We start from the raw sequence: 10213 nt of genomic DNA on the forward strand, positions 1-10213 counted from the left end.
TTTATTAAAAGGAAGCAAGAAAAAAATTTATTACATAGCTAATTATTACAATTTCTGTATGATAACTGTATATATAAATTCTTATCTATTATTTTAATAATCTGTGTGTGTACGTTATGGACTATGTACAGAAAAAATCCGAATGTAAAAAAAAATTTAATGTCTTTTTTAATACCTTTAATCTAATGATAATCTTAAATGAAAGATTTTTATATTTGAATTTTCATAATTTTATTTTAATTTAAATTCTTGAATATTAATATTATTAATTGATATAATTAATATGAATATATTTGATAATAAATTTAATATTTAAAATTATTTTTAAACTTTTCTATTCTTTTAAGGACTTAAAATCTGCATATTATGATATTTCTTAAACAAATTAATGAATTAAATTATACAATTTTAAAAAAAAAATATAATATTTATATATTATATTTAATTTACATCTTAAATGTAAAATTAAGTAAAAAGATTAATAAAAATAATCATAAAAATATATTTTTTTAAATTAAATAAAATAAAATATATATCTTATTAAGATTATAAGATAAACATATGTTTACCAAGGTAAAATTTTTCCATCATATTGTATAAAACAACCTGTATGTTTTTTAGTTAATGTATTTAATGTTTTTAAGATGTTATTAACACTAGTATCAATATCCATGGGTGCCCCGTTACCGCCCATATCTGTACGCACCCAACCAGGATGAAAACATGCGACGAGGATTCCATCTTGCTTTAAATCAATGCTCATTGATTTTGTAGCTGCATTAAGTGCTACCTAAAAATAAGATAAATATTATGAAATATCTTATAATATGAATTATAAGATAATTGGTAAATTTTTTATTATATTATTCAGATTATGTATGACAATAAATATGTCACATTATATGTTAATTGAAATAAAAAAAATATTACCTTACTACATCTATATGGATAATATCCACCTTCATTATTTTCAGCAATACTTCCAAGAATTGAAGACATGTTAATAACTGCAGCTCTGTTAATATTCATTTTTGATTTGTCTGCAAAATTATTAGATGCTATTTTCAACAGTGGTAAAAACGCCTAAAAATTTATGAAAAATTAATTATTAATTTATAATTAAAATATACTGAATCTAACGTAATAAAAATAATATTTAAATTATACAAAGAATTCTATAAAATTAAACTATTTTATAAATAATAAACTATTTATAAATATTTTATAAAGGAAGGAAAAAACAAGAAATAAAAATTCTAATTATTTTCATTAAAATAAAATATATTTATATATATAATTTAATATATATATTATTTTTTTATATAATTCTATAAACTATAAATAATAAACAATTTTTTTAAATAAAATGTATAAATATTTAAGTTTTAAAATATTTTTTTAATATTATATTTTTTAAATATAAAACTGATGCTTAAAATAAATTTAATACTTACTTTTGTTAACATAATTGGTGCTATTGTATTTACATAAAATTGTTTTATAAGCTGTTCTTCTTTGACAAGACCGAGTCTTGTAAATTTTGTACTAATCCCGGCATTATTGTACAAGACATTTAGTCCTGCTTTGCCTACTTTTTCGCTCACAATTTGTACTAATTTATCGTAATCTTTAATATTTGTTACATCTTTAAAAAAAAAAAGAAAAAAAGAGTAATAAAAATTATTCGATTTTCAAAATGTATAAATTACAATTATATTAAAAATATAAATTATTTATTATATATTTTTTAAATATAAAGTATAACAAATTTTGCTAATATTATAAAATAATAAAAAATATATGATCAATTAATATATATATAACAATTAATTTCTCTTTGCAAATTTATTGAATCTATTATGATAAAATAAAAATCACATACATATTTCGTTTTTATTTTTAAATAATCATTTTTAACAATTATAAATGATCTGATAATAGTTAATTTTGAAAAATAAATATATTGTATATGTATATATATATATATATCTAAAAATAAAATTTAATCTTTAAAATTCTAATCTATATATTAAATCTAATACTTTCATAGATTTGATTTCATTGATTTTAAACTATTAACTTATAATACTTCAACTATAGTGTAGTATATTCCATTTACTATAATAATAGTTCTGGTCAATAGATTTGTATTTTTGATAAAGCAATTGCGAACAGTACGTTTGCTATATTTCGTGTTCAATTTTCAAAATAATCTTGAAATAAAAATTGATTTTGCAGTTGGTATTTGATGCAAAATTATTTAATCTCGACGATTTATATTCAGTTTCATTACAATCAAATAAATTTAACAAACAAATGTAACAGATATTGGTAAGTCATATTTCTTTTTCTAGACTTCTTTTTATTTATGATTTTATTAAGTTCATATCATGTAAGATACTATTTTCTCATTTTTAAAAATTATATTAGAAAAATTTTTTAAAGTATTAGACAATTTTTTTAATAATAAAAAAAACAAACAACTGAATCGAATTGAAAATGATATATATATATATATATATATAAGTAGTTTCATTATGTGTTTTAAATCGCGCGTGTGTGTGTGTATGTGTGTGTGTATACAAGAACTTAATTAATTTCTTAATTTCCTATATCTAAAATTAATATTTTTTACATATTAATATTTATTACTACATTTTTAATATTTTTACATATTAATATTTATTACATATTATTTTTTTAAAAAATTATTTTAAAATTTAAAATTATTTTGTTATATTAGTTATTTAAATACGTTAAATAATAAATAATAAATATAAAATTTCATCATTGTCAGAATGAATAACATTTCATAATTCATTATCAGATATTATTAGATATCATAATAAGTACGTATCAATATAATCCAAATGAAATTCCAATTTTTTTCAATAACAGTACACAAATTTTTTTTTCTGCAAATATAGATTATTGTCTCTTCGATCATCAATCTGAATTTTTTATTTTGTACATTTCAATATGAAATCTAAGAAAAAGAAATCGTGGTGTTTTAATTGTCGAAAAAAATCGCAAACCATGGATTCAGATTTAAGTGATCAAGAAACAGAAGACTATGCGAAATCTTTGAATAATCTTACGGAAAAACAAAATAATTTAACAGGTAATTTTTTTATAATTTATTATTAAGATTTTTAGAAATTACAATATAAAAAAGATATTAAATATAAAATATTTATAAAGATATTAATTATAAAAAAAATATTTTATGTAAATATTATTTTATTTATATCTTTTTTAAAATTTTTATATATTTTATTATTATTTAAAAATTTTAAGTGTCAAATAATAAAAGAGAATAATTTCAATAAAATCATTTCGAAATTTCACAATTTAAATCATTTGAAAAAATCTAAGATAGATTGATTAATTGTGAAGTTATTGATAACATATTTTTTTAGTACGAATGATAAAGATAAAATATATTGTTTAAAAAATAATTAAATATAATATAATTTGATAAAATTTAATAAAATCTTTTGTATATTTTATTATATTAGATATTATAATTTATATTTAAATTAAATTCACTTAAAAAGTTATTCAATTATTCATTTAAATTGTTTTCGAAATGTGAAATAATTTTTTACTTTAAATTAATAAATTAAATTATTTAAAATTAGAATTAAAAATATTTAAAATATCTGAAGCACTTTTTTTTAAACAGTGATTTTTTTCATTTTTTTTATTCATAAAAATTCCTATAGATTAAAAATAAAAAGTTACTTTACGAAATAATACTGAACACGTGTTATATGTTACCAAATTAATGACTGAATTAATTTTGAATAAATAATCTTTCTGTACTTTATTATTCTTGATTAGATATGATAATTAAAATAAGAAATGAAAAAATGTAAAATAATTGTAAATACTAACTTTAATTCTTTTACTACATTATAATATATATATATATATATTAAATATATATATATATATATATATATATATATATATATATATTATAATATATATATTAAATATTTATAATTTTACTTTATTTTTTAAATATTTATTTTATTAATATAAAATATTTATTTTATTATAAAAATTGTATTAAAATACTTTAAAAACAAAATGTATTAAATCACAACTATCTGACTTCTAAATTAATCCAGAAAAATTTTATTTATTATATAAAAACAATTTTTCATTTATTGTACAATTTTTTTTATAAAAAATGAAGTCAGTAACGAAACATATTAGATTATTATATTTGTGATAATGGTAATAATGATATATTTTTTACTTGACTTAGAAAAATGATATGATATACTTACATACCTATTTCGATGATATGAATATTTTTTGATTTCTCAGCTAATGTAGTTAATTCCTAAAAGAAAAAAACAAAGTCTAAGATAATTGCCAATTATTTAATAAAATATATCTTTGAAATTTTACGATACGTAATTCGAATTCATGAATTTATGAATTATTTCAAACAATCACATAATTATAATTCTTAACCAAAAAAAAAATTATTTAAAATAGATCAAAAGATATTAATATATGAAAATAAAAAGAGTTATTTCTAAAATAAATATAAATATAAAACAAAAAATTTTATACAATAAATTCTCGTATATATGTAATAAAGATTATTTGAATTTTCTAGAATTTGTATTAAACTTTTTCTGAGAACCAGTTTTCAAAACCTTTTCATAACGAAATCTACAGTGACTTGCATCGAATGTTTTCTTGCATAATTGTGTAACATACAATATATGAGTTACTAATATAAATTGGACTTGAATCTATGTGTGTGTGTAGTAACCATATAATAGATGGCGGTAAAGGACTCAAGTAGGCGTCAGTTCGCTTTTGTCTTTTAGTTGTAAGAAGTCGTTCGATTAAGTGCTATATGAAACAGAGAACATTCCTTACAGAGAAAAAGCATTAGTTATTCCTTTTATTTCTACATTCCTTTATAACGTGAATATTAAAACGAATATTAAAGTGAAACAATGCCACCAATTGGTAAGTCCAATTTATATATCGAATCCGGTTATTGCATAATGTCTTTCATTCACTTGTGACCAATCTTACCCTTGCTTTATTCACGTCTCGGCAAGTTGCGAAAATATTTTCTGGTGGTTGCGACTGTTTCACTAGGTGTTTCACAAAACCTAATCCAATTCCACGGTTGCAGCCCGTGATCAAAATTGACTTCATTATACGTTACAATTATCTTCTTCTCGGATATTTTTCTTATAATTCTTCAATTACTATTATACTCCGTGAAATCTTATTTTATATTGTGAAACACGAGTGTCATCAGGGTGACGTCACGTGGCCGTGAGCGGCTGGTAATAATCATGGCGACGTTAACGTTGCTCACGAGGCTTGTGACATTTCGTTCCGCTCACGCCAAATTGCTCGAGTTACCGTGGTCGACATGTAACACTTTTCCTTATGGAAGGACTGCAATGGCTTGCATGTGCTGTGAGTTTCAGGATTCTGTGATTTGTAGATGAAAACACGGTTTAATTTTATTAACGTTATGTAAAATTTATCTATTTGTATATTGACAACCGGTAGTTATATTAGGTTAAAAATAATTGAGTTGAATTAATATGATTCTGTGATTGTTTGAAGATTCTATTAATTGACGTACGATTTGGTCGATAGTTTTATTTTTAAACAGTTTCATCACAATATAGTTATATATTTATGATAACAAAAGTATTACATAACCTCATTCTTATAATTACTTTTATATATTTGAAAATTTAAAATTAAATATTGTTGTATTTGTTTGTTGTAGCTGATCAAAAATTCATGTATGATCTGATTGTTATTGGGGGTGGATCAGGTGGTTTGGCAGCAGCTAAAGAAGCAGTGAATTTTGGTGCAAAAGTTGCAGTTTTAGATTTTGTCACACCCTCTCCACGAGGTAGTACTTGGGGTCTAGGTGGTACTTGTGTAAATGTTGGTTGTATACCAAAAAAATTAATGCATCAAGCAGCATTATTAGGAGAATCAATTCATGTAAGTCTTTTATTAGTAGGTTAATTATTTTTTATAATTCAATAATATTTTAAATATTGAATTTTTATATTTCTAGGACTCAGTATCTTATGGTTGGCAGTTACCAGATCCAAAAACTATTAAAAATGATTGGCAAGCATTAAGAACAGCAGTACAAAATCATGTAAAATCTGTAAATTGGGTTACACGAGTAGAACTCAGAACAAAGTTAGCATTACTTTATTTTTATTTCCTAAATATAAAATTTGCATTTATTCATTCGTCTTATTATTACAGAAAAATCGAATATTTTAATGCACTTGGTTATTTTAAAGATCAGCATACAATATTAGGAAAACTGAAAAATGGAGAAGAAAAAGAATTTACAGCTCAAAATATTTTGATTGCTGTAGGTGGTAGACCTAGGTATCCTGATATTCCTGGTGCTTTAGAATATGGTATTACCAGTGATGATATCTTTAGTTTAGAAAAAGCTCCAGGAAAAACACTTATTGTTGGTGCTGGATGTATCCTTTTTATATAAAAAATATTAACAATTCTAATTTTTATTTTTCTATTTATATTATTGTATATAATTTTTTGTAAAGCTTTAAATGTAATATAAAATACATATATAAATTTTAATCAACTTCATAAACATTTCAATACAATTTTTTATAAAAAAAAATTTTTCTTTAATAAATGAATAGATATTGGTTTAGAATGTGCTGGATTTTTAAATGGTTTAGGTTATGATGCAACTGTAATGGTACGTTCAATTGTATTACGAGGATTTGATCAACAAATGGCAAGTACTGTTGCCCAGGAAATGGAAAGACGTGGTATACACTTTATTTATGAAGCTAAACCATCAAAAATTGAAAAGCAAACTGATGGCCGACTTCTTGTACATTGGGTGGATAAAGTATGTATTAATAACATATCTTATAATTTAAAAAAAAAAAGAATGAATATTTAAATTATTTTCATATAACAATCTTTATTTTAGGATAGACAAACACATCAGGATACTTTCGATACTGTTCTTTTTGCTATTGGTCGTAAACCACTCACAGAAGAATTAAAACCTGAAAATATTGGTCTTAAACTTGTTCCTGAAACTGCAAAAATAGATGCAATAGATGAGCAAACAAATGTCCCAAATGTATATGCTGTTGGTGATGTGCTTCATGTGAGTTTTAAATTTCCAATTTTTTCAACAATAGATTTCTTTTTCTACTTTATTACAATTTATATTTATTCTTATATATTATTTAATATATAAAATTATATTTAACTTTATATTATTATTAAAATATATATCATAATTATCATTGTAAATTATGATATTATATAAATTACTAAAGTAAAATTATTATTTATAATTCATAATTAATTATTAATTCTTTGTGTATATTATAGAAAAAACCAGAGTTAACTCCTGTTGCTATACATGCGGGTCGATTATTGGCAAGAAGATTATTTGGAAATTCAACAGAACAAATGGATTATGTGAATGTAGCAACAACAGTATTTAGTCCTTTAGAATATGGTTGTGTTGGCCTTAGCGAAGAAGCAGCAATTGCTATTCATGGAGACGATAAAATAGAAATTTATCATGCATATTATAAACCAACGGAATTTTTCATACCGCAAAAAGATGTTTCTAATTGCTATTTAAAAGTTATTGCTTTTAGAAATGGTGATCAGAGAGTACTTGGCATGCATTTTATTGGTCCTAACGCTGGTGAAGTGATTCAAGGTTTTGCTGCTGCTATTAAGTATGTATTTAAATTTTTTTGTATTTTGTATATTAATTACTTGGTATATTATTAATTTTTTATATTTTTTCAGGTGTAATTTAACATTCCCAAAACTGAAAGATACAGTAGGAATTCATCCAACAGTAGCAGAAGAGTTTACACGTATATCTGTAACTAAACGTTCTGGGCTTGATCCTAAGCCACAAAGTTGTTGCAGTTAAAATATACATAATATTAGACTTGTTGCATTGCTAATATTTGTGAATATTTTTGAATATGATGGATGACGTGCTTATTGCATTGATCGTTCGCTCTAGAAGTAATTTTCTAATCGGAGATTCTTTTAACTGAAGATACTTTTTATTAAATGCAAGTTGGAGAGAATTCTTCGAATATTACAATATTTTCAATATGAAATTAGAAAGCAATGTAGAATACATTGCGCTGTATGAAAAATTTGCTTCCTTTGGAGCACTAATAATTAATAAGAATATAATCTACATTGTTTTACAATACTTACAATAATTTTTATAAACATAATTTTTTTCAAATACATCAATATATTCTCATATGTATATTCAAAAGAAAATAAATAAAAATAAAAATATTTATATATTATTAATTTATTCGATAATTAATTAAGAATAATATTACATTTAAATAAAAAATTAAATAATAAATTATATAATTTAACAATAAAATTTAAAGCTAAAAATGCATCATTATTTTCAATTTTAATAAATAATTATTATATCTATAAATTTTTAATTTTAAATATTTTTACATGCTATTTATAATAATACATGATTAAATAATACATGGCAATAAATACATGATTAATTATTATTAAAAATATAAAAACTCTTAATGACGATATCTTCCAATTATTTTAATTTTGGTTTTCAGTATTGTTATTTTTACAATAATTTATATGATAATGATAATACGTGAAAATAGAAAATTTATGTGTATTAAAATATATATAAATATATATTTCTTTTTTTTTCTAAGCTTATTATATAACGTTTTTTTCGTTGTTGATTTTCTTTTTTCCTTAATATATCAGGAAGGCCACATCGTGGAGATGCCATTAGCTACAACATAATTTTCTTCAAATGAAAATTTCTAAAGGAAATATGTCACAGTCTATGTTCTATAATCGAATAAATATTTTAATTACATTATTTAATTGTTATTTTTAATATTAATTAATTGAAGTGTTTTTTTTTTATATATACAGAATATTTCATTGTCGAGAATCCAAAAATCGTTCATGAATATTTTTCATATAAGAATATCAGATATAATAAAATTCAAAAAATAAATTTTAAATGCACCTCAAGTGTTGTATTATCCAGTTGACCAGTGATCGGAATATTTCCAAATTTTTGCAAAGTTTTTACTGCATTTGTTATAGCAGTTTTTTGGTATAACGCATCCGAATTAGCTACTCCACTTTCCAAATATCCATACTTTTTCATAAAATCTATCTACAAAATTATTTATAAATTTTTATAAATAAAAGATACATGATATTTTACATTGAACAAATTTAAGAGATTTTAAGTAGATTTCAAATGATAATTAATCATTAAATTTAAAAAAAAATAAACAATTATTTTGATCTTTCTATTAAATAAAATATTCTCTAATAAAATTGTATTTTTTTTTATAATAATGGCAATAATTCTAATCCTACCGCAGACAAAGATGACGAAATATTTTTAACTACTGAATCAACAGGTATTGATTCACATTTTTTCAGAAGAAAAATTATATTTTTTTTTACCTACCGCAGACAAAGATGACGAAATATTTTTAACTACTGAATCAACAGGTATTGATTCACATTTTTTCAGAAGAAAAAAGATATAGAAGAAAATATAAAATAACTCCATGAATGTAATATTTTTTTTTCACAGATTATTTATTTCATTGAGCAATAATATTAAGCAATAAAGAAATATATTCTTTTAAAACTTCACTAACATTTTCAATGTTTCAATATTTTAAGAGCTTCTTTTATTAATCAAGAATTAAACCGGTTTAATTCCGGACTTTTTCACACAGCAGAGACTTTAGCAGATTGATAACGAAATTGATAACGTTACTTGACCTTTGCTTGTAATTATGAAAATTTATAAAAACACAATTATTCAATGAATAATTATTTTTGTTTTAATTATATAAAAATAAATGATAGATAAAATAATAGAAATTATTATTTAATGAAACAATTTTTTTTTGTATATTTAGAATGAATTTTGAATTGAATAATGTAAATTAATTAATCAAATTTTTTTGTGATCATACAAAATGAAATATACAATATAAATATATATATATATAATATAATCATAGGAAGAATTATTATCTTATAAAGAATTAAATTATTTCTAATTTCTAATTAAAAAGTAAAAAACAATTTCCACTTGAATCACTCTATAATATAAGACATAATT

General features: G+C 21.4%; 3 protein-coding genes across 6 annotated transcripts; 1 reads left to right on the forward strand and 2 right to left on the reverse strand.

The window, feature by feature from the left end:
* Positions 1–478: 478 nt before the first annotated feature.
* On the reverse strand, positions 479–5300 carry LOC107994836 (C-signal). The gene is made up of 5 exons (XM_062079229.1): positions 5068–5300; positions 4303–4354; positions 1455–1645; positions 931–1083; positions 479–790 (listed from the first exon to the last, which is right to left on the reverse strand). Exons 1-5 carry the CDS (start codon positions 5191–5193, stop codon positions 566–568), a joined length of 747 nt encoding a protein of 248 aa, XP_061935213.1. The 5' UTR covers positions 5194–5300; the 3' UTR covers positions 479–565.
* LOC107994835 (thioredoxin reductase 1, mitochondrial) lies at positions 1814–8358 on the forward strand. 3 transcript variants are annotated; one of them, XM_062079210.1, is made up of 9 exons: positions 1814–2331; positions 2928–3121; positions 5786–6009; positions 6086–6216; positions 6286–6515; positions 6699–6913; positions 6998–7180; positions 7411–7769; positions 7843–8358. In XM_062079210.1, the coding sequence occupies exons 2-9, from the start codon at positions 2980–2982 to the stop codon at positions 7970–7972; spliced, it is 1614 nt and encodes a 537-aa protein (XP_061935194.1). In that variant the 5' UTR covers positions 1814–2331; positions 2928–2979; the 3' UTR covers positions 7973–8358. The 3 variants fall into 3 exon arrangements, with proteins under 3 accessions (XP_061935194.1, XP_016907417.1, XP_061935203.1); XM_017051928.3 differs by lacking the exons at positions 1814–2331; positions 2928–3121 and adding an exon at positions 4787–4998; XM_062079219.1 differs by lacking the exons at positions 1814–2331; positions 2928–3121 and adding an exon at positions 5327–5463.
* LOC107994834 (matrix metalloproteinase-24-like) lies at positions 7937–9841 on the reverse strand. Of its 2 annotated transcripts, XM_028665301.2 has the most exons (3): positions 9545–9841; positions 9089–9241; positions 7937–8845 (listed from the first exon to the last, which is right to left on the reverse strand). In XM_028665301.2, exons 1-3 carry the CDS (start codon positions 9647–9649, stop codon positions 8723–8725), a joined length of 381 nt encoding a protein of 126 aa, XP_028521102.1. In that variant the 5' UTR covers positions 9650–9841; the 3' UTR covers positions 7937–8722. The 2 variants fall into 2 exon arrangements, 1 of the variants encoding a protein (XP_028521102.1); XR_009831116.1 differs by lacking the exon at positions 9545–9841 and adding an exon at positions 9451–9530 and having other exon boundaries at positions 7937–9241.
* Between the last annotated feature and the right edge of the window lie 372 nt (positions 9842–10213).

Source organism: Apis cerana, linkage group LG1, assembly GCF_029169275.1.
Source record: "Apis cerana isolate GH-2021 linkage group LG1, AcerK_1.0, whole genome shotgun sequence".
Lineage (NCBI taxonomy): Eukaryota > Metazoa > Arthropoda > Insecta > Hymenoptera > Apidae > Apis > Apis cerana.